The sequence below is a fragment of the Fundulus heteroclitus genome, unplaced genomic scaffold (assembly GCF_011125445.2).
Source record: "Fundulus heteroclitus isolate FHET01 unplaced genomic scaffold, MU-UCD_Fhet_4.1 scaffold_37, whole genome shotgun sequence".
Lineage (NCBI taxonomy): Eukaryota > Metazoa > Chordata > Actinopteri > Cyprinodontiformes > Fundulidae > Fundulus > Fundulus heteroclitus.
In genome coordinates, this window is record NW_023396781.1 from 2,327,475 (window position 1) to 2,352,593 (window position 25,119).

The 25,119-nt window shown below is 42.2% G+C and overlaps 1 protein-coding gene across 1 annotated transcript in view; it reads left to right on the forward strand.

Annotated features, from left to right (window-relative positions):
* The window catches only part of ttc27 (tetratricopeptide repeat domain 27), a gene marked incomplete at its 3' end in the record, with an annotated part of 176,843 nt that overhangs the window by 104,169 nt on the left and 47,555 nt on the right, over positions 1–25,119 (forward strand). The window contains 4 exon segments of the mRNA XM_036130656.1: positions 4,686–4,752; positions 14,209–14,322; positions 19,078–19,173; positions 24,267–24,389. Coding sequence (XP_035986549.1) covers positions 4,686–4,752; positions 14,209–14,322; positions 19,078–19,173; positions 24,267–24,389 — 400 coding nt within the window.

Genomic DNA, 25,119 nt, shown 5'->3' on the forward strand with positions numbered 1-25,119 from the left:
AAACAACTGAGCGCTGGGACCTCTGAGAGCGCTGGGACCTCTGAGAGCGCTGGGACCTCTGAGAGCGCTGGGACCTCTGAGAGCGCTGGGACCTCTGAGAGAGCAGGCGTCCTTTAAAGCGCAGGCGTCCTTTAAAGCGCAGGCGTCCTTTAAAGCGCAGGCGTCCCTTTCCAGCTAACCAACCAGATGGAGTTGGTGGTGGACGGCCAGGACGTGGCAGGAGGCGGAGCAGCATCGCCCCATTGAAGCCTCGAGGAGGGCGGGCCCGACGAGGCAGAGTCTGGAGCGAGTGTCGCGGAGGGCGACCCCGACGGCGAAGCGGCAAGGTCTCAGGTGGCCGGCACTGGAGCTTCATCTGGGTCTTTCTGATGAGGAACTCCCAGCGCAGAACTCTCAAAGAACCTTGAAGCTGAGACGAGAGGTGGTCTCCCTGGACCCCCTCTCGGGGCTTGAATGGAGGTGGATCCCCCCGGCTATTGAGTCCAGGAGACGTCTGGCTGCAGCGTTCAGGAGGCGGGTCCTCCTCGCCCCCCTCGCGGGTCTTGGAAACTTGGGGAGGCGGGTCCTCCTCGACCCCCTCGCGGGATTTGGAAACTTCAGCAAAGGCCGGCGGGACGTCAGCAAAGGCCGGCGGGACGTCAGCAAAGGCCGGCGGGACGTCAGCAAAGGCCGGCGGGACGTCAGCAAAGGCCGGCGGGACGTCAGCAAAGGCCGGCGGCGGCGGGACGTCAGCAAAGGCCGGCGGCGGCGAGATGTGCGCACCCACGCAGACCTTGGCCGTGGCGTGCGCAGCAGGAGCAGAAGTCTCTGGTCCGGCCGGTAAAGGTAGGGGCGAACCCACGCAGACTTTGGCTGTAGCGTGTGCAGCAGAACCCTTTGCAGCAGCCGGTGAAGGGACATGCGCACCCACGCAGACCTTGGGCATGGCGTGCACAGCAGGAGCCTCTGATCCAGCCGGTGTTGGTAAGAGCGCACCCACGCAAACTTTGGCCATGGCGTGCTTGGCAGAGGCAGGGGCATCTGATCCGGTCGGTAAGGGTACGGGCGCACCCACGCAGACTTTGGCTGTGGCGTGCACGGCAGAACCCTTTGGAGCAGCCGGTGAAGGGACGTGCGCACCCACCCAGACCTTGGCCGTGGCGTGCGCAGCAGGAGCAGGAGCCTCTGGTCCGGCTGGTAAGGGTACGGGCGCACCCACGCAGACTTTGGCTGTGGCGTGCACGGCAGAACCCTTTGGAGCAGCCGGTGAAGGGACGTGCGCACCCACGCAGACCTTGGCCGTGGCGTGCGCAGCAGGAACCTTAGAGACAGGCTCTTCAATGTGCACCACACCCACGCAGGCTTGGACCGTAACGTGCGGTGCACCAACCCCTGCAGGGACAGACCAGCTGGGGAACAAGTCATCCCTCTCCCCATAGAAGAAGTCCCATAACTGGGACTCCTCTATGTGTGGCACTCTGGTCTGTGGTGGCTCCTTGATACGGTGAGGGATTAATGGCGGAAGAACATCCCATCCATCAATTTCAACATAGCTAGTCGGGGGCCGCTGCAGGGGCCTGGGCACCATCCTGGGATCCTTGTGGTGCGCCCCTGCTTTCCCCGCAGACTGGTGGATGTGAGGCTGCTGCTTGTCGGGAGGAGGAGGTGCGGTCGAGCGCCTTGGAGCCGGTGTGGAGGTTGTTGGGCGGAGATGGACGGAAGCCAAGAGCAGCGGAGTAGGCGGTGGTGATTGACCCTCACGGGAGGAATGTGGGGCGTCAACCAGGTACGACGCTGCGTTTCTACGGCGTCCTCCACGCTTGTTCCGTGCCGGTGACTGACCCTGGCGAGATGCATGCGAGGCGTCAGGCCAGATCGGCACGGTCTCCCTCTGACTGCAGAGCCGGTTACACCGCTCAATAATCTCCAGTCCCGTTAGCTGACCGGCTCCTGCACGATCGCTCCGTGTGGGTCTCGGGTTCACCTTTTGGCTGGTTCGTGCTGTCATGTTTTTGTCACGGTGAACCCGAACTCAGACCACACACACGGAGCACAGTTCAGTAATGTTTATTGCAAGGATGACAGGAAGGACTGAACTGCTGGAGGTTGCTGGGACGCTGCGGTTGCTGCGCCGTAGAAACGGGTACCCCCAGAGCAGGCTGAGAATCCTGGCACAGGGGAGACAGGATTAGTCCAACAGAGGAAGATGGACTTACTTGATGCTGGAGGGAGCGGGCAGATACGGAGGACTCGGGAGCCAAACGAGGAACAGAAGGTGACATCCAGGAAGACGTGGGAATAATCTCTTTCTGAACATCAGGTGATTGAAGGATGAGTGAAGACGAACCAGCGAGAAACTGAAGGTAGAGTGAGGCTTAAATAGAGAAACTAACAGGTGGAGTGGATTCTGTCTGATTGCAGACCTAACAGGTGTAACTGATTACTGGAGGGTAAGCAACGTGAGGGGAACTGAACTCAAACAAGAAACAAAACTCAACCCTGACAGTAGGAAATTGTAGTCAGTCTGTGCTGTAAATCTCTGGTACGTTATAAGGCACAGGTGGAGAGGATTTTCTGGATTGAGCAGTATTTTTACACAGAGTAAAACATATATTTTAAGTTAATTTTGTATTACAAGCCATGCAATTATGGATTCATGCCAAAATTTAAAATAGGGTTTAAATTAGGGAAACCTGGTCCTCCAAATCCATGCATGGCTAGATGAGCACAGGTTTTGGAGCAGCGGGACCTTTCAGGCAGAGGAGCGGGTCTTCTTAAACAGGCCACTGTGGGACACTTCACCGTGTTAATGAACTACAGATGAGTTTGTCTTGGATCAGCTGGAGGAATGTTTCAGAAAGTGTGTGATGTCATTCTGGCTTGTTCAGTTGTGTATATAAGGTTTGGTTTAGTTTGGTTTGGTGTTCTGATCCTGGCCAGTAGGACAGACAGAACCTCCTGCAGTACATCTACTGTGTGCCAGGTTTTGTGTGTTATTTAGTGTGTCAGTTAGTTTCTGTTGTGATGCTGTCATTTTAAAATTTAAAGGAAATCTCTATTTTGTATTTCCTTTTGTTTATAAATCTTCAAGATTCAGTGGGAGAAGAACTATGAATAAAACGGGGTGTAGCCTTTAATTTACCATTGTTTCCAGTCACCACATTTGTTTTTACATTCTTATCTTATATTTATGGAAACACAAAACCAGCATTTTGCAATTTATCCACTCGGGGATCTGGTTTTAAAAATGATAGTTTACAGTCTTCTAAAACCCCAGATCCATTAGGATGCACAGCCCAAACGACAAAATACGATTGCTGATACACCCAATACATGTAATGAACAGTGCAAGGAAGCCAATATGTGAGTTACAGCCTGGAGAGCTGTTGCACATCTTTTACTGGGAAAGGATATACTTCATTAATACCTATTGATGATAGATTATGGGTTGTTGATGGGTTGGAACAATCTATTCATGTTAGCTATAGCTTCATAGTAATGACCTAATTTAGGTCTCTCCAAATGAAGACTGTATTAGATGACTTTGGGTCACTGAAGAACAAAATAAACATAGCAGTTACATAGCTGTAACACTACAAGAATAATAAAAGCACTTCCTGTTCTGTTCATCCAGAAGTTTAACTCTCATTTATTTATCACAAGTTGCCTTTTTCATGATTACACCAATTTTAATGAAATGAATTGATAAAAATTCTCCAGCTAACCCACCAAACCACATTTAGTGCAATATAAGATGGAGTGGACGGTATGAATGGTAAATGGCTTGTACTTATACAGTATTTTATCAAGTCCTATGACCCCAGTGCTTCACACTACAATACCATTCACTCCCCGACAACAGCATTAAACAGCTATTAGCTTACTCGTTGCAAAGATAAAAAAGTGATTTGTTTGATTCATTCAGAAATTCAACATTAACAGTTTCTAATCTCTTTTTATTATTTTTCTTTGAGTATACAAGCCTATATCTTTAAAGGGGGTAAATATTACTATTGGTTAATTTTCCAAATGGTATAACTCAGCCTTCAGCAGTTTGTGTTAATTGATTAAAAGATAGCTGTTACTAAATATTTAAAGATAGTTATCAGATGTTCAGGTAATAATTTAGGCCTAAGAACAGGTCTGGAATCCTAACTCACAGCAGTGCAGTTGGAGTTGACCTAGATGTTGTGGATTTGACGAGAGCTTGTTTTTTTTTCGTTAGAGACTTGAGAGTTATGTATAATGATTTGAGACTTGACTTGGAAAAAAATAACTTGTGAACATTTAAGGCATTAAACGGGCACTGCACAGAGGGGAGTCCTTGCCTCAAAAATCCCCCTGCCAGCTAGCTGCATAGATTGCCTGTAGTGACTACATCACACACTCCAGCCATAATGCCAGCTGGATCAGCTGATGGAGGGTGTTGACGACTTTTTTTGGCCTGCCAGAGTCCTTTCACTCAACACGCAACCAAAAGATGTCCTATTCCTGCTTCCAGGGTTTTTTGGAAAGTAGCCATTTACTTATTCATTAATGTATTTATAGAAACATTAATCCATTTTAACATTTAGTTTTTTGGTAATGTATTATTTGATTTGTTAATTTGTGTATCCATCAATTTATTCATTCACTTATTTTGTTAATTTGCTTATTTTAGCTCACCTTTTTCATTTATTTATCTGATCCATACTGTTGTCTTTCAGCACGGACTTTCAGAAGAACAATCCTGTGCACAAACTTACAGAAGAAGAACTGCTGGCCTTCACTTCTGTAAGTCTCTTTATTCTTTGAATTTGTAGCATCTTGTTTTTCTAGTAAAGTCAAAGTCAAACCCAAAACAAGCCAATTTGGGATAAAAAAATGTTTTAAAGGTTGTGAGGCTTCCATCGTCACTGCATTTTCCTCTAATTAAATGAGCTGTTTGGTAAAGTGGGTGGAGAATGAATTCACACCCCCAGTTTGACCTGAGGTCTTTGTGTATGGAGTTAGCATTTTTGTCCACTGCATGAGTGGGTTCCCTGGGTATTCTGGCTTCCTCCTACAGGAAACCGGAGGTTTTGGCTAAATGTTTACTCTAAAATGCCCTTAGGTGTGAGTGTGAGTGTTCTTTGTCTTGTTTGCCTCTGTGTTGCCCTGTGATGGACTGGCAACCTGTCCACGGTACACCCTGGACAGGTTGCGCAGTGACTGGCACCAGTCTCCATCCGCATAGACAATGGATGAAAATGGATGCTCAGTGACTTCAAATAAAAACACCCAAGAGCACTTGAGCTGAAAAGAGCTTCCACCAGAAATAACACTACTACTTCACAGAGCTTTGATCAGGATCAGTCAATGTTTCATTCTTTTACTCCTCCTTAATCTTGAGGCTGCAAGTAGAGGTATAATGCATTAAAACAAAGTCCACGCAAAGCTGGCCCAAATAATTGCTCACAGGTTGTTTTTACTGTCATAGCAAGAAATTGAATGAAATATTCCAAGTGCATATTTCCAACATATTTCAAAAGAACGCTATACTGTACTTCTGTACATGTTGCCCTTGAACCAAGATGTATAGAAAATACAGAGGCTTCACAGCAGGTTAGAAGGGCTCAACATCAGGGAATTAATATCTAATCAGGGAAAAGGCAAGCAGGATTTGCTGTAGAAATGGGAAGCAGTTCAGGGTTGCCCTGCCTGAAAACAAATGCTACACTGGGACAACAACATGATGAGAAGTGCTTTGGACACCACTCATGAATAGCAATTTCTGGATAAAAAGCAGCCGTCATATCCTGACTGTGACCTGTTGCTTCAGAGAGCTGGAAAAAAACATGGCACTGACCGTTTATAAGGGACACATTACTGAAAAGCTCTTTTACATTCGACCATACACTGATCAGGCATAACAGTATGACCACTGAGAGGTATACATTTTTTTACGTATAATTTATACATTCAATTGAGATCTGCTTGTGTGGATTAAGGGCTCTTTTCCACAACTGCTGTGAATTTCATGTCAATAACCTCATTTGAAATACATTTTGTTGATGTTTGTCTAAATGGAAGGGGGTTCAAATGCTAAAGATGAGTCGAGATTCTTCTTTTAAATAGATTATAGATTTTATGAACGATCAGCTTCAAGTTTTACCTCTGAATATTTTAGATTTTGAACAAGAGGTACTGGATTACTTAAAAACGGTAAAATAGCCTTTTAGTGCTGTCTGGCTTTGAAACAGATGGCAACCTTAGCGGCATTAGCAGCTGTGGTTGCCATCAACAGTTAGCCAGTTGCGGTATTTTCACAGGTTCTTTCATAGTTCTTCATTTTTTTCTGCCACACAACTAGTTTTGAATTGGTGGAGGCATTTTAAATACTGTTTTAACGTGTTGTCATCTGATCAGGCACATGAGCTTCACTAGCCAACCCCACCACAGAGCCAAAAACAAACTCACCTTGTCATATAATGTGGACAACAAACAGCATCTAGGTAGCTCTGCATAGGACAGATTTCATATTCATGGGAAATGTTGTATTATTTTAATATTCTGAGATATTGTGCCAAAAGAATTCTAGTTGTTATACCAAAAATGTTTCATCATATCTGTGATTGTGTTTTTTGCTACAAATTGAAACAGTTAAGTAAATATCTTCCATAGTTTTCATTCTGTATTTTTTTTACCACTGTTTTAGGTACTGACAGTTGTGCGCAACAGGTTTTTGCCTATTACTGTTGGAAGCTGGTAAAATGGATTAGATTAGCACTGGGGAGGCTTTAAACAATAGGCTGCCAGTGACTGCTCTGCTATCAGTGGAGGCTGCAGGCAGCTGCTGGCTCTGTGAGCAGGCATCTTCTCAGCCTACATGTAGATCCAGGAGTCTGCAGGCTGGTTAGATGGTTGTCACATGTCCAGCCGTCTTCGTCAGTGCCCCTTTTCTTTTTCTGTCTCCTCCCCAAATCTGTAGTAAGCTCTGATGTTACAGTAGAATATTAATATCACTGATTGTGATGGACCCCAGATCCAGAGAGGAAAAAACAGGTGTGTGTGTGGCAGGTGGTGGGGTCTAAATTGTGCAAGGTAACTTAAGATTTGAGGTTTCTAAATATATACATACACCTTTTAATGGATACAAGGGGGAACAGCTAATGTCAATCTTTCCATTTTTCAGTAATGTCAGAAACGGTTGCCAACTATTGTAGGAGCAGGACACAGAATCTTTGAGGGAGATTCTAATCTTTTCCAGTTTTAGATCCTGCAAGACTTCTGGGATCCATTGTGAAAATAAAGAAGGTGATGAGTCTTTCCAATATAACAACACAAGTGTTCTGGCTAACAGGTTACAAAGGGCTATGATATTCATCGTATGACCATTAAAATGCCTCCCTTGTGGAATAATTGGGTTTTTATTTTAACCTAAAAGTTACATTTACAAAATAATGCTAAACTCAAGAGGTCAAAGAAACAAACAAAACTCAAGCAAAACTGTGAACTTAGCAAAGTAACACTATACAAACAAAACATAATTGACCTACCAAATTATGACACACAAGGCTGATCTCTGATCAGACCATTATTACACAATAGGGATAACTAAACACAATAAAGCCGCTAACCACAAGAAAACTACACAGTACAACCAAGTTTATGGTGAACAAAGAAATAAATAAAAAATATTAAACTTTGGATACAAATCTTTAGTTAAAGCAGCACCATGTAACTTTTACCCACTACAGCAAACAGGCTTAAATCTGTGGCAAGCAGACTTTTGCTGAGCTTTTCTGAAGCGCGTGCTTCAGAAAAACTGTTTGCTGTTGCGATGACCTGGATAACTGAGAGTTTGCACAGGCATCTTTTAGCCACTAGGGGGAGCTAGACCTGTAACGTCCAGGTTTAGTGCCCCTGAGGGCCACTGACAACACTGCACTGTCGCTCTTCGTGTTTTGGAATCTGATAGCAGACCACTTTGGAGTCGCTTGTAAAGACAAGGCGACCTTCTCCTTTCTAGATTAAATCCTACATCAGAGAACCATAAACAGTTGCTGGCTCTGAAGAGCGCCACTCTAGGGCACATGAGCCATTCAGCGACGGATCCAACCCTTTCAAGTTACATAGGCGAGTTTTTGAGAAGAGCAGTCCGCATGAAGCATAGATGCGCATCAAGTGCTGCACATTGACCTGAAAAATCATTTAGCATATCTCAAATTAAGCTAATACTTAGAAACTTCCACAGTTCTGCTTTAACTACAAAAAGCTTCTTTAACTAAAGAAAATACAAATCCCTGCTCTCCAGCAAGAGCTGGAGGTGGACTCTAGTTATCCCCTCCAAGAATGTAGGCGCTCCGAGCTCTGGCCACCATTTCTCTGGGCACACTTCGTGGGGCTCATGGAAGGTAAAAAACAAACAAAAACACATTAAAGAATTATTAATAATCACAAACCAGAGGGGAGAAAAGAGTTGATTAAAATAGAAAAGTGAACTAAATCTACACACTAATAGAACAAATGTATTTAAATCACTCAATAACCTTTATTGCAAACTAAAGGGCATCATTGTGTTTGGATAAATGAAAACCATAAATAAAGGTACATGAGCATTTTCCTGTGGTAAGGCTATGGGTTTGAGCATCACAGTGAATATTCATTTTATTGTTATTTATTTTATTTGAGCATGTATTTCTTTATTTTTTCCTGTTAACTTTATGTGTTATATTACATCACAATCAGTGTTTTAGGGTGCAGATATCAGATATCAGATAAAGTTATCTGGTGAAGCTTTTATAATTTATCCTTTACTTCTCTGAGATATGTTTTTTTTCTCTGAAACTGTTGCACTATAATATTTTCCCTGAATTTGACTCACACAGCCAAAGGCCACAATATAGCCAATGAAAGTGGACGTATAATAATGTGCGAGTCTATGGGTCTATGCCAGTCGTCTGGCAATCAGAAGATTGTGGGTTCAACTCCAGCTTCCCCTTGTTACATGTCGATGTGCCCCTGGGCAAAGCGCTATATAAGTTCAGTCCATTTACCATTCTGTGACTTGGTTTCAGGGAAGGAGTGACTAATAGCAAGTATAGCTAAGAAATATCTATTCTGCTTTCTGCGTTTGCTGTTTGGAGGAAACACAGCTTGGAATCAACAAGGAATTGTCGATCTAAAATATTTAGTGTTGAAACCCCTAATGCAGGCGAATTAGGTTGGCCAACTGACAGAGGCTCTCTTTAAGCTTGTTTTTTTGGTATGTTTTGGTGGCTTTTTAGCAGTTGTCTTTGAGTTGAAAAGGACATATGTCCACTCATAGCAGAAGTTGCATGCTTCTGTTGTTGGAATCCAGCCTGTAGCATTTTATTACAAATAAAAAAATTATCTGCTAGCCCACCCTGCAATTATGACCACCAGCCGCATTGGATTCAGGCAATGTAATAAAATTCCTAAATTGTTTAATATAGTTAATTTGTAGATCCAAACAAGTTTATATATTGAAAAATAGATGTTAAATAAAAAAGAATTATTTTATTAATCAACTAGATTTATTACTACATAAATGAATAAATTAATATTTGTCAATACTTATATATATCACTGTGAATGTAAATAAGACATCATATGCCCATTCCTATTTCTTTTTGTGTTTTTATTTTTTTGTATTCTTTTTGATCCACTGTCTATATGAAGATTCTCTGTATTTATGAAGATTCACTGTATATAACTGATGCACCTTTCCTACTTTGCACCTTCTCTTATGAGTCGGTGTGGCAAGTGAATTTCTCCAATGTGAGATCAATAAAGCCTATCTTATCTTATCTTATCTTATCTTATCTTATCTCATCTTAAACACAGAAAGTACCAAAAATAGGTACCATTAAGTACCAGTACCAATTCCCGGGTACTGGGTATCTGTACCGTAATGATTCCAATATTAAAGGTACCCATCCTTACATGGAAGCTGAAAGGAAATATACTTCTGAGGTTAAATTCAAAGGATATCATGCATCTATCAAACCCCCTTTTTTTATCAAAATGGCCCCAAATGCAAGGAAATTGCTATTGGGAACCTTGCAACCTAAAAAGTGTCTTTATTTCATGATCAACAAAAGTAACCATGGAGGTTAAATGTGTAAAGCAGAGCCACTGTGTGTAGTAGGTTATAGCAGAATGCGATGCTCTAGGTACTCTAAATCGGCATATTAGCCAGTCATCATCATTGGTCAGGAAATGTTTGATTTTTGATATTAACTTTTATGCTAAACTTGAACTCTGTTCAGGGCCCCCATGTACGAAAGAGTGCGCAGCTTTCATACGAAATGTTAGCGGTTGGGAAGAATCCTGAAAATTCTGATGTACAAAACTGTCTGCAGACATGTCACCACATGCTTTACCTTAATAAATCACAGTTTTTGTGGAATTGGATGGACCTGCCATGTACATGGGGCCACTCTATCCACGCCTCTAAATACAAATCAGTAAAATACCCAGAAGTCCCCTGCCACGTGTCCAAATGACTATGGCAACGGTGCTGTCAGACAATCACTAAGACACCTTGAGGGATATTTCTAGTGAATGACAGCACACCCACAGCTTCCTGAGTGACACCAGTGACTCATTAAAGAAACTGGCTGAAAATAAAAAAGTTTTATGATCGTACCTGTTTTGTTCTTCAATGTCTATCCGATCCAAGCAGCGCTGTCTGACTGCTGCATTGAGCTGACTATAGCGTAGTGCTGATCATTGTAATGTAAAGCAAACCACTGTAAAGATGAATATGCCTCCCATATTTTGATTAGGAACTTCTGTCCCCCCACACACTTTCTAGTAATTACCAAGTCAGCCATCGCGCTAGTTTTGTTCCAGACACAACTATTATACTGAGAATAATTATTATTATCTAAGTATAGCCGAATCGTGAGTGAATCAGGATTATAGTAATATGATTGCAGTCTTCGTGTCTGATTATATTTGGAAATTGGCTCCTCGCTGAAAATGAGAGCCACGGTTTTAGGGGAATTTTATGTATCTGAACAACATATGGATGAGATCGTCCCAGGGGGCAGGTTTGGGACAACTCGAGGATGTTAACTACTCAACCTGTCTGTCTGCTCCATCTGTAAAGCTCCGGTTGCAGACACCGCAGTGGAGTTAGAACTTGAAATGGCACCGGCAATGGTTTATTTTTCAATGAGGATGAAAAAGCTTGTTAAATGATTCACGTACATTTCATGCACCTCGGCACACAGACTGATGCGCATTTACATCTACATGTGACAAAAACAGAGGAACATTCACAGTTTACATCTGATGGAGGTTATTTACATCATTGATGCGTTATTGTATGAGGTTAAATGTGATTCTATTTCTTTGTGCAAGTCTTTACTGTAAAATCTCCAACTGACCAAGCTCAATGTTTCTTGGGTTAAATAAAACTGAATGGAGTTATATTTCAGTAGATTTCAGTGAGACTTAGTACTTTGTGTTTTTTAATGCTGATTAAATGAAGTTTGCGTTGCCACCACGCAAACTCTACATATTAACAGGCATGATCTAAAGCAAAAAAAATTCTGAATCTGAATCAGGTTTAGAAATTGCCTATGGTTCCACTCATCACACACACGCTATCATATCATCTGCGAGGATTCTAGAGACGAACACAAAATGCATCCCCTGAAAAACTTAGATAATTTGCTGCTGTAATATTATATTATATGTAATATAGATTTTTCAGAATAAAAAGCTAACAGATGTGCATAATCAAAAAATATCAGAAATACAATTATAGAGCATTCAGTATTGTAAGAAAGCCCACACTGTTTCTGGATAAATACATTACTGTATGAGTTAAGTTCTATTCCATTTCCCCCCTAAATTTGAAATGTCCCGTGCTCATGAATGCACCATAGCTTTCTGACGGTTGTGAAGGCATCACACTGGTCTATGAACGCGGTGCTGTGTAGATGCACCTTTGATCTTCCGCTTAAGACAAAGCTTTGCAGTTTCAAAACTCACCTAGGCTCTCACGGTTTATTGTTGTGTGTGAATGACAAGAGACCACAACAATAAATCAACCGTACCTCGGATAAAAACTTTGGATTTAATGTTTTTTCATAACACCCATAGCCCTGCGACAGACTGGCGACCTGTCCAGGGTGAACCCCGCCTCTCGCCCGGTGAACGCTGGAGATAGGCACCAGCAACCCCCGCGACCCCATGAGGGATAAAACGGATCAGAAAATGGATGGATGGATGGATAACACCTGTAATTTTGTAAACAAATCTGCCAAATAACATTTTTTTTTCCCACAAGAGGTTTAATAAAACGTTTTGATATCATTAATTTAAGAACAAGTAACTGCGTTGGTCACATTTTAATCCGTTTTCTTCGTCGATATTCAGTTGTACAGGGCGAGGTGCGCTCCCGCGACAAGGGATGCACTTTTCGGCATAACACCGGTCTGTGTTTTCATCGGAAAAGTAGCATCTCGGTTGGAACAAGGAACCCAATCACTCGTTAATGTTGCTCTCAGTGGAGACAAATGCAAAGGTGATTTTTGGGATGTATAATCGGGGAAATGTAGGCGGCGGCAAGAGCTGCTATAGACGGTGATTTGCCGCCGTTGACCGGTTACTTTTGACTGCCCTGGATTTATTTAGGACAAAGGCTTTGTAGGTCCAAGAGGTACTTTATCCTCAGGACAGTCCAGAAAAGTCCAACAGTCTGAGTTAAGGAGCTGTAGTGGTGTGAGGCACATATTTATTCCATATCATCCATTATCAAGCAAACTTGAAGCTGTGGATATTATTAAGTATTGTTGTATTTCAAAGTTTACATTGTTATTCTAAATGCTACAGTAAACAATAACCTTAATAGTAAGTTTTTTCTTCTGGCACTTTACTTGAGCTATTTCCAATGTTCTGTGCTCATTTGTGTGAACAGGAGGGTGACAAATGCTGATCATGTCCTATCGTGTGAATTTAATCACCCAGTGATTTATGTCACCACAGCAATAACTACATAATTAGGGCAGTTTACCATTGCACTAATGACTCCAACAAGACTTGCTAAGCATCAGTGCTTGTTCATCACTGCTACCAACATTGATCATCTTCATGAGACATTCCATTATCATCAATAATCTATAGAGTTTTGTTGTTGCATAATGTATTCATGAAAGATGAGCCAGATCCTGGCATCAGTAATTTTTTTTACATGTCTACCTGTGGGTAAATCAGCTTAGTATCAGCACCCCTCCTCAAATTTTCCCTGAAATCCTTTTATCAGCTCATCTAAAGCTGAAACCTCAAGCTGCCCCAGCTATTATACACCAGCTTATCACTGCAGCACCCAGATACAATCTTTGGACCTCTAGTTTTAATAATTAGGTGTTTTAAATTAAGCTTTCTTGTTTATTTCTCCCTACAATGCACAGGAGACGTCTTTGACAGGATAAAATATAATTAGGCCCCGTTTTTAGTGGTAAAATTTTTTCGCCGTCAGCAACCAGCTACATGAGCGGCTATTTGGGATTCCGCATCAGCTCTGCAACTTTAGCTGACCCAAGAGATGGAGAACACCCAGTCTAGGGCCCTATAAAATCCATTCCATTTATCCGCAATTTCCATTTTTTCAGTTTTTTTTTCTGAAGTTATTTTTTTCCACTCTTACCATATTTATTAACCCTAAAGTGTGTGATTATGGTATGTATGAAAAATCATTCAACAAATCAGTTGCCAAAAGATGCTGCAATTCTGCCATCATCTGTTGGGGTGGCACAGCATCAGGGCCAGAAGGTTAAAATAGGTCAACAAGCTGATAAAGAAGGCTGATGGTGTTCTAGGGACTGTTTGGAAACCTCTGAAGATGGAAGAAAAGTGAAGACTATAATTGACTGAGTATCCACTTCACAAAACAATAATACAACAGAGGCTACTTTAGGTCCACCATAATTTTTAAATGAAAGGTCAACTCACTTGTTCGACAATCACATTAAGGTTAATGCACACAACATAGTAAAGATATAGTGGGATGCCTTTTTTGTTGTAAACTGTAAAAGCTTATTTCCATTTAAATTTCATGAATTTCAGCTTTTGGAAAGTTGATTGACAATAAATTAATTAACAAAACATATTCTAACACCAAGAAGTAATAGCCCGGTTATTAATCACACATCACCCCATAGCATCTTGCCGTACTGTAAGGTATGACTAAAACACTTACAATTTTCTATGCCTCTTTTGTCTTTGGAACAGTGTATTCTGTCTCAGCCGAAGTTCTGGTCTGTGGAGGTCACAGCACTTTGCTTCAGGACCAAACTGGAAAAGGGAAAATCTCGGTGTGTTGAGAGAGCCATGATGCAAACCCAGGTAGGAAGATATTCTTTAATTATGGTAAAGCCATCTGTGACAAAAATACCAATTGCCTCATGATAAGTCATGATACAATAAAATGACTCTTGAATTAAGCCGAAACACACCGCTTGCTTCCGAAACCTCCACGCTCCGAACAGATTTTCTTTCCTGACATATTGTCTGCACAGAGGGTCACGAGTGTATGTACCAGAAATTCCGGCACCATAAACAAGCCGGGCAGAAAAGGTAAAGCTGCAGTTACTTCTCGAATAAACTCAGAGGATCGTTGTTTCACTTTATCTGTTTTCTGTACATCTGAGCTACTACCATAGGTAAGCACCATACTTATTGAAATGTTTTATTGATTATTTAATGAGCTATGTGTTTCAGGGATGAAGTTATAGTTGTACAAACTTGGCTGGAGATTGCGTACAGGTTTACCTTGCAGTTCAGAGATTTTATTTAGCATTTTCCTCAAAGTGGATGTGTTTAACTTTTCCTTTGTGTCTTTCTTTTTGTCTGATTCATGACTTTACCATCAAATTGCTGCATAGTTTCGACCAAGAGAGACCAGGGGTCTACCTTGGTCAGAACTACGCAGACACAGTTGCAGAGATCTGAATGATGTAATTGCAACGACTTCATGATATTATCTAGGTAGTGTATTCAAGTTATTTCCCCTCAACACTAGTGGCATGGGTGGACACAGCAGAGGCACCTGCTATTACTGTTAATTGGGTTAGTATTCAGTATCTCCTAGGCCCTGATCCATCCATCCATCCATCCATCCATACATACATCCATACATCCGTCCGTCCGTCCGTCCGTCCGTCCATCTTCTTTCGCTTATCCAGGGTCGGGTCGTGGGGGAAGCAGCTTCAGTAGGGAGGCCCAGACGTCCCTCTCCCCAGCCACTTGAGCCAGCTCCTCCGTGGGAATCCCAAGGCTTTCCCAGGCCAGCCGAGAGACATAGTCCCTCCAGCGTGTCCTGGGTCTTCCCCTGGGCCTCCTCCTGGTGGGACATGCCCGGAACACCTCACCAGGGAGGCGTCCAGGAGGCATCCTGACCAGATGCCCGAGCCGCCTCAACTGGGTCCTCTTAACGTGTAGGAGCAGCGGCTCTACTCTGAGTCCTCCCCGGACGACTGAGCTCCTCACCCTATGTCTAAGGGAGAGCCCAGACACACTACGGAGAAAACTCATTTAGGCCGCTTGTATCCGGGATCTCGATCTTTCGGTCACGACGCAAAGCTCATGACCATAGATGAGGGTAGGAACGTAGATCTACTGGTAAATCGAGAGCTTCGCCTTTTGGCTCAGCTCTCTCTTCACCACAACGGACCTGTACAGCGCCAGCTTCACAGCAGATGCCGTGCCAATCCGCCTGTCGATCTCCCGCTCCATCTTCCCCTCATTTGTGAACAAGACCCCAAGATATTTAAACTCCTCCACTAGGGGCAGCACGTCCTCCCCAACCCGGACAGGCACTCTACCCTTTCCCGGCTCAAGACCATGGTCTCAGCACTGATCCTTATCCCGGCTGCTTCACACTCTGCTGCGAACCGCTCCAGTGAGAGCTGTAGATCACACCCTGATGAAGCCAATAGGACCACGTCATCCGCGAATAGCAGAGACGCAATCCTAAGGCCACCAAAACAGATCCCCTCATCAACTTGGCTGCGCCTAGAATTTCTGTCTATAAAAGTTATGAACAGAATCGGTGACAAAGGGCAACCTTGGCAGAGTCCAACTCTGACCGGAAACGAGTCCGACTTCCTGCCGGTAATGTGGACCAGGCTCTGACACCAGTCAATACAGAGACCTGACAGCCCTTATTAAAGGGCCCGGTACGCCATACTCCCGGAGTACCCCCCACACAACCTTGCGGCCACTGCTGCGACCAGCCGCCTCAACAATAAAGGCACGGAACATGGTCCATTCAGACTCAATAATAATAATAATAATTGAACTTTGTTGATCCATTTCTCCAATGGAGAAATTCACTTCTGCATCTTAACCCATCCCCTTGGGGAGCAGTGGGCTACCACTGTGCGGTGCCTGGGGAGCAATTGGGGGTTAAGGGTTTTGCTCAGGGACCCAGAGTGGCAGCTTATGGGAGTTGAACTCAAAACCTCTGGGACCGAAGCTCTGTGCTCTAACCACTAAGCCACCACTTCACAATGTCCCCCGCCTCCCTCTCAGCATATATCGTTAAGATATAACGTTTTTACAGCGCTGTTTACTACCAGTATCTTGATGAGATATCATTAGAGAGCCACATTATTGGAAAAAGAGCATGAAATGTTCTGTGAGATTATGGGTGATAGTATGACATTGTGAAACACCTTGATGCCAGCTCACTCCTCGGCTCACAGTGCCGATGAGTAATTGAGTAACTTTGCTCTTTCTTTTTCTGAACAACCCTGCACACAAACAAATCCATTAATCCCCCACAGCTCCAAATTTTATTTTCAATGTTGATCAATAACATCCCAGAAATGGCAAACACATTCAGAGAATGGGTTTATGAAAAGGCTGGTCAAGGATTTATTAGGCTATCTGTGGACTACAATCACTTTGTTCCAACTGAACAAAATTAGACACAGGTTGTTCTTGGTTGTTTCTCTGAAACCTTTTCAGTCCGAGGTCTGGTGCAGCTGAGGGCAGTAAATGCTTTGATTGGATTTTATGTTGTGCAGGTTCCCAGAAATGTTCCTGGTTTAGATGAAACGCACTTTCTTCCAAGTTTATGGTTTTTCCCAACTTACTGTATCTTCTAAATGATGAAGTCAACTAGTATAAAAGGAAAATCTTTTTTTTTTTCAGAATCCTTTGTCAGTACACAGTAAACACTTTTTTGTAGTATTCAATGCTGTTTCACATTTCAGTGTTTGTCTGGCCAACATAACATCTGGACTAAGTAAAGCTGCATTTACTGAGGAAGTGGTGGGCACTGCACTCTCCCTTAAAAAAACTTTCCCTTGAGTGTGTTTTGATTGACAACACATTAGAATGTATTGATGAGAATGTGCTTTGTGCTAGAGTTAAAATGATTTTAGTTTTGGTGCAGTGCTCTGTGACATCATTTGTCCACCTTTAAATCACAGACAAACTGGAACATGACCTCAATGACCAACAGAGAGGAGGAGCTAGTGATGTCTCCTCACCTGGTGCTTTTGAGACATGATGAGACATATTGTGACCCAAGAAAATCATCTTCCGCTAATAAAAGCACAACATTTAAGATTAGAATATAGCATCAGACCAATAAAAAAACTAGGAATGAATGAAAAGCATGTTTAATACCAGTTTTTTTTTCAAAAGGTAATTTTTATCTAATAAAGCCTCATACGAATACTGTGTCTAATTTATTGAATATGACTGAATATGGGGTCTATGTGACGTGGATCAGAGGTCTATGCAATCTTAACAGTTAATCAGTCTTACCTCCATGTGTGTGGACAAATTAATTACACCTTATGATACAATACATTCTGGAGGCAATAGTAAGTGTTGTAGGGATTTTCTGTTTACTTTATTGAAGAGTCTTGGCCCATTCTTGACTCTTGAATCCACTACTTCTTTGTCTGCATGACGTAATTTGCACCAAGGCTAAATTTTGGGACAGATGGCCTCAGACTTGAAACAGAAATATTTAAGTATACAGAAAAGTTTTTGGTCAACATCTGGACCAGAAAGTTAAAAACAAGCCCAAATTATCACTCTTCTGCCACCATGCTTGACAGCTGCTATGCTGTGTTTTTGTTGAGACACGGTTAGTTTTTTACCAAACATGCTGCTTTGCATCATGACCAAACTTTTTTATCTCATATGTCATTCAGATGCAACCCTACCAAATCTTAACTTCTGCTTCTAGGTAAAGAGATATAACATTATCTTTAAAAAGGTTATTATAATGACAATAATTCTGAGTTATCGTGTCAACATTAAGCTGATAATGTTTGCACATTGTTAAAAATTTTAACTTTACTGTTGATTCTGTTACAGCATTATTTAATTTCTCTTTAAAATTGAGTCATATTGAGTGTTCCAGTTGCGCTACTTAATGTGCCTATTGTATTAAACTAGTCTACATGATAAAGCCGGAGGTTCATCTGTAGGCCTGTATTTATACTCTTTACTAGAACCAACAGGAGGGCTCACATCACACCTGTGTTAACCCCCCCCCCCCCCCGCTCCCCATTTCCCACTTTTTGTTAACATTACAAAAACTTGTTAGCAAGTTGCTTGTTAACATTACAAAACATTTGCACATCATATGGAAAAATGTATGTTTTCTCAGAAACCTTCATTGTGATGTTTTATTATCCAAGTAATATTTTAATCTTTAAATATATAAAAATAATTCCAGAAGTGTGAAGTTTTGAAACATCTTCTTAAGCCCTTAACTGTCAGGGGGACACAGTTGTTCCCACGGAACATACTTCTGACTTCTAAGCGTCGAATCTTCTTAACGAGGAGATGGAAGCTTCTGACTTGCTGTAGTCTGACTGGGTTATCATGGTTCTGTGTTTTTCTCTGTGGATGCTCACTATCATCAGCCATTTAGTACCTAATGACTCACAAACCCGTCGATACTTGGAGGCTGACTGCAGCCTCTCTTCTTTGCTAACATATGCAACGAGAGTTTCCAATTCATTGGCTCTGAAATTGTTTAATCATCCCTTCAATCAATAAAATGTGGTTTCAAACTCTCACATTCACAAATCAGTCAATCCTAGAAGATAATTTTCTCTGTTGTCTTTACAGGCGATAGTCGATCATTTTGAAGACAAGAGCTGTCCTGTGAGTGAGCGCCTGAAAGTCTTCTACTGCTGCCAAGTACCACCCAAATGGGCTGTCCAGGTACCACTCGCATCATGTACATCAAATGTTTTCCATCATTCTTTTACTCAGCCTTCAGACACTCTCGTAGTTTAAAGTAGTTTTTTGGAGTGCTAAGCATTTAAAATTGGTTTATCCTTCCATCCATTGATTATCTAGAACCATCTTGTGCCTATGACAAGAGGGCCACAATGGGTTCTTAAATCTGACACACGGGCCAGGCCAAGAGCAGATGTATGGAGTATTTGTGTAAACTACTAAAAATGACGTGTAAAAGCCATTGCATAAAAGGTTTTGCCTTTAACAGGTAGTAAAACATGAATATGCAAGGCTTGTTGTACAAATTATTTTCCAAATGTGTTTTTTTCACCCAACATAGTGAAATCACGTTCACTTTCAGTAAGAACAAGGCTGTTGGTCTCCTTTTTTTGCCAGTGCAAGTCGGGAGTTAGTTTTGTTGTGGCAAATCTCAAGATAGTGCTCAGGTGTTGGCCTGTGAACTTAGATATGTGATGGGCTTTCTTGAAGTTCATGACGCTGAATTTCTGCCCACACATGTAGGTTGAGCCAAACAGCGGCAGGATCTTTTGTGGCCTCCTTCGCAGGTTTGGAAACGTGGCTTTAACTGAAGCATAGAAGTCATTCAGTTTAAGAGAGTTGAACTTGTCCTTTAAAGTTGAGTCAGACTGAAGATCACTCAGTGCCAACTGCAGCTCCTGTGGTGCTGTTTCAGGATCTTGTGACAATGGACAATGGACAATGGACAATGGACACCAGCTGAAGTGATTTGGCCTCCACAGCCACTGGATATCCTCATGGATAACCAACGGGTGGTTGGGAGGAACGGCCCTTCTGATCTGAACTCGAGTGGTGTTCTGTTGTTGAACTTCTGTGCTTGTTATAGATTGTCCATAACGAACACCATGTTGAAGCATAAGGGTGTCCATATGTGCTCTTGGCACCAGGACACCCTATACCGTAGTTCAATTATCGACTTTGTTGTTGTTTTATCTAACCTGCAGCTGCATGTCTTACACTCAAGGATGTCGATGCATGTCGCGGCGGCAACCCTCGAACACGCTCATGGACACCAGCAGTGGGGGAAGCTGTCAAGCTGAAGGAGTCCTATCGGGCTTAATTGGCCTGTGGGACTCCGAAAGCAGCTGATGTGTACTGGCAGTACAAGCGGCAGGCGGCTCGGTTGGTCGCTGAGGCTAAAACTCGGGTGTGGGAAGAGTTCGGAGAGGCCATGGCTTCAAGGCGATTCTGATCCACTATCCGGCGTCTCCGGAGGGGGAAGTAGTGCAGTACCAACACTGTTTATAGGGGGGGGTGGTGTGCAGCTGACCTCGACTCGGGACGTTGTGTGTCAGTGGGTGGAATACTTCGAAGACCTCCTTAATTCCACCAACACGTCTTCCATTGTGGAAGCAGAGTCTTGGGACTTTGGGTCGGGTTCTCACATCTCTTGTGCTGAGGTCACAGAGGTTGTTAAAAAGCTCCTTGGTGGAAAGGCCCCGGGGGTGGATGAGATTCGTCTTGAGTACCTTAGGGTTCTGGCTGTGTTGTTTAACGCGACTCTGTAATATCGCGTAGACATCAGGGGCAGTTCCCCAGGATTGGCAGACTGGGGTGGTGGTCCCCCGAATTAAAAAGTGGGACCAATTATACATTGAGACATAAATTGATGTATTTCCTTTAATAAGCTTTTTTGTTCATCACCTTTGTAATAATCACCTTATTTATTTAAAAAAAATTATAGACTTTTTATAGTATTTCTGTGTATCTTTGAAATTTTTGTTTTATTTTTCTTTAGTGTTTTTTTTACCCTATTTATTTATTCCTTCATCGCTATTTATTTCTGCCTGTACTTTTTTCACTTCTGTCTCAAAGGGGGGTGTCTTAAAGGGACGACTTCTGTCTATTGGTTATTTAGCCTGGTATCAATTAACCTGACGCCGCCAGATGGATTTGCTCCGCATATCCATCTGGAAACCTTCCGTTGAAGTAATTTTGGGAAGGGGCGAAAATACTGGTTAGCTGATTGGCCTATGTTGGTGATAGACGGGCCAAATGAACCAATCAGATTCGTCGTCACTCTGTTACGAGCGACGACGAAAACACAACCACAAGTCAAGCTACTCTTGCTGCTGCAGGTAAAGGCTCGTTAGCTTAGCAAAGAAATACTCTGTAATTCCAATAAAACTTGCTCGATAGCCGCGCTAACGCTAGTTTCATCGGCTGAAGCCGCCATGTTGTTTAGACTGAACTGACGCGCTTCCCGTTGCGTCACACCTCAACCCGCCTCAAAGCCAACGCTGATTGGACGTTCGTTTGGTGAACGGCTCCAAATTTTCTTTAACGGAGAGTAGCCAGACTGATCTGCGAGTGAAACCTTGAAAGCTCGCGAGATCAGGATGGTCTCACGAGGCTAGGTATCAATGGCCACGGTTACAATGCCTACCCAGGATATCAGTGAGCTGAGGCATTTAGCAACACTAGATTTACTGTATATAAACTTTTCCTTCCCCTGGGGGCGCACATCATAACCTGGTTCACCTCCAGCCTGTGTATTAACCCCTTGTGCACAGAGAACCAGATGTAAGATGTGCACTGAGGAAACTCAAATACTACTTCAGTTCCACTGTGTGGGATAAACTCTGCTATCCTCATGAGGAGGACAGCAATAGAATAATGAAATGGATCACAGCCTACATCAATTTCTGTGTGGACTCTACTCTGCCCCTCATGAAAGTCAGGTGCCTCGTAACAGCAAGCACTGGATAAAGCCGGACATAAAAGCTTTGCAAAACGAGAAGAGGGCTTTCAGATCAGGAAAGAGAGAGGAGGGAAAAAAACTACAGGAAGAAAATCATCTTGTCATGACCACAGCCACACTTAAACCCCTTCTCACTGCTCATGGCCAGACTGTGCCTTGTCTCTTTGAACCGGCCACTTTGGTGACATTTTTTTTTTAAATTCTTGGGGTGAACTTATGCCTTTACATCAGAATGAGTTACACTATAGACAAAAGTGTTGTGCAATTACACACTGTTTTAAAGTTATTAATGTTTAATAAATAACTCTATCTGTTAGGTGTTGTCCGGTGATAATCAGCTGTAGAGCTGATATCAGGACAATAGTTGAAAGGGATGATTCGAGCACTGGCGTTCTTTTAATAGCAAACTCTGCACACATATAGAATAAGTAGTGACAGCTTCTCTTCAAGTTCAATAATTTATTAACAGAAATAAAACAAGAGAAAATCACTATATAATGCTGAGAAAATCACTATATAATGCTGTTTATCAGAATTAACACTATATTTCAATCGACAAATCCTCTCTACTAGGCTAGTGAAACTTAAACTAAAACTACTAAGCAAAATTAAAACAAAAAGAAGCTAACGAACTATATCCATACAAAATAAAAAAGACAAAATAAAATGGTTGATTGTCATCAGCCTCATTAGAACAATTGAGTGAATCCTGGTTCACTGCAGATCTGAGTTCAAGAACCAAAGTTAATCTTAAAGAATGTTAATTGAGGTTAAATTATACAAAACACCTTTAAATCGACATTAATCTTCTATATTAATGCAGCACTAACACTCATAGCACCACCGAACGATAGTGGAGTGGACCGGATAACACAAACATCAATATCCCATCAGTGTATAAAACCCTTGTGGAGATAATGTTTGTTATAATAAGACACCCCTTCTCATTTGCATAATGAGGCAGAAATGCAAAAAGGACAGGCAAAAATTAATAACATTGAATAGATAAATAGGGTAAAACAAACACAAAAGAAGAATGAAACAAAGAAAAGTATTAATAGACAGAAAAATATATATTTAAAAGATAAGTAATAAAGTATGAAATTATAACAGATAGTAAAAAAGGTAATTATTACAAATTCCAAACAAAATCCCTTTAAAGTTACAGTTACACTTTTCCAAGTTTCTTTGTAGTCACTCTATATAAGTCAGAAAATGCAATTAGTGCAGCAGAATTATTAGTTATAGTTTTATTGCTAAAAATTTCTGCTCATTTCTGAAAGGTAGCCTGGCCCTCACACTTGTTGGCTTAGCGCAGTGCTTCTCAATTATTTTCTGTTACTTTTTAAAGAATCCCATCAGTGAAGAAATATGCTGCTTAATGTGTGAAATCACTGAGATAGCATCATAGTCATTAGTGTCCACAAGTTCATGCAGGTTCTCAAATGAATCGGTGTTTCCTTCATCAAGTTGCCTGCCCCACATTGCAAGCTTTCGGGTGAAAGAGCTAATCTTGTCTGTGACCTGAGGGAGGTGTTTATCTTTCCCTTGAAGCTGTAGATTCAGTTCATTTAGCTTTCCAAATATGTCACTCAGGTAGGCCAGTTTTCCCAGGAAGTTCTCATCACAAATTTTTTCTGCCACTTCAGACTTGTGCTCCTGCTCCAAAAACACTCTTATTTGCTCTCTGAGCTCAAAAACTCGGGTCAAGATTTTTCCTCGTGACAACCACCTTGCTTCACTGTGATAGAGCACAGCTTGATGTTCAGCTCCCATCTCCTCACAGATGGCAGAGAAGACTCTTGTTTTTAGTGGTCTGGTCTTTATAAAATTGACTACACCTATGATGTCAGTCATAACCTCACTTAATTCAGGGGAAAGTTGCCTGGATGCAAGAGCTTCTCTGTGTATATTACAGTGTGTCCACTCAGCATGGGGTGAGGCTGTCTTGATGAGTGCCCTAAGTCCTTTTCTCTTCCCTGCCATGGTTTGTGCACCATTACTGCAAACATCAATGCAGTTCTCCCACTTTAGCCCATTCTCAGTCAAAAAGGAGTCCAGAATTTTGAATAGCTCTTCAGCTGTGGCTCTGTCTCTGACATATTTACAAAAAAGTAGATCCTTCCACAGGGAGTTTGACAAGTCAAAACGTACATAAGCAATAAACAGACAGTCTTTGTTGCTCTCAGGTGCTTCATCAAATTGTAAGGCGCAATTACACTTCACACTAGTACGGCCAAAAAAAAAAGCCTGTTCCCGAGGGTCACAAGTAAGCTGTGTGGGAACGGCATGTTGGGGTTTGTACTGAGAAGATTCTGCTTCTTGTCTTCTACAGAAACTTCTGGCCAGCCTGCTCATAGACCTGGGCTGCATCAGTTCAGCTCTGCTCATTTATGAAAAGCTGGAGCTCTGGGAGGATGCAGTTATCTGTTACGAGAAGCTTGGCCAGCATGGAAAGGTACATTCACACGCAAATAATCTAAAAGAATTTCAATCCCTCATCCCAATTTTAGGAAACTTCCTTTACTTTCAAAATGACTTGTCATCTAAAGCCAATCCCATGTCAAACTGAGATGTAACCTAATGTTACAGGTTAGCCTGGAAATGTCTGGACTTCAAGTTCAGTTATTTCCTTTCTTTCTTCCTCGTGTCCTTCTGTACTTTTTCTGCCCTTTGTTACATCCATATGCCTTTCCTTTCAGTGTGTCCTACCACTCTTTTTTCTGTCCCTGTTCGCTTGCTATTTTATGCAACCCTTCCTCCTTCCTTGCTCTTTCTTTCTCTTTAAGTTCTGTATGTAACACCAGGTCTCTTCAGCATTATCTGCAAAAAAATTAACACAAACTTCAGTATAAATGTCTTAAAATCAATGTGAAAGAACAAGGACCTGGAAAGATGAGTCTGTGTAGGAACCCTGTATTTGCATTAAGATGTTTTTTTTTTCTTGGGTTTTATAGAATGAAATTGTTTTGACGTGACGGGAAATAACTTTGGTTTTGGCATCTCTCTGACCAGCTGTTAGTGTTGAAACTAATGTCTGAATCGTCAAAATGAAGACTCTCAGGTCAGATGTGTACTGCTCGTAGCCTCGACCCAAAACGCCACTTCAAAGGTTGCCGTATTTCACCCCTCTTTAACACATTTTCCAAACATCGAATTAAAAGGGCTGTGTTGTGCTTTGATTGAAA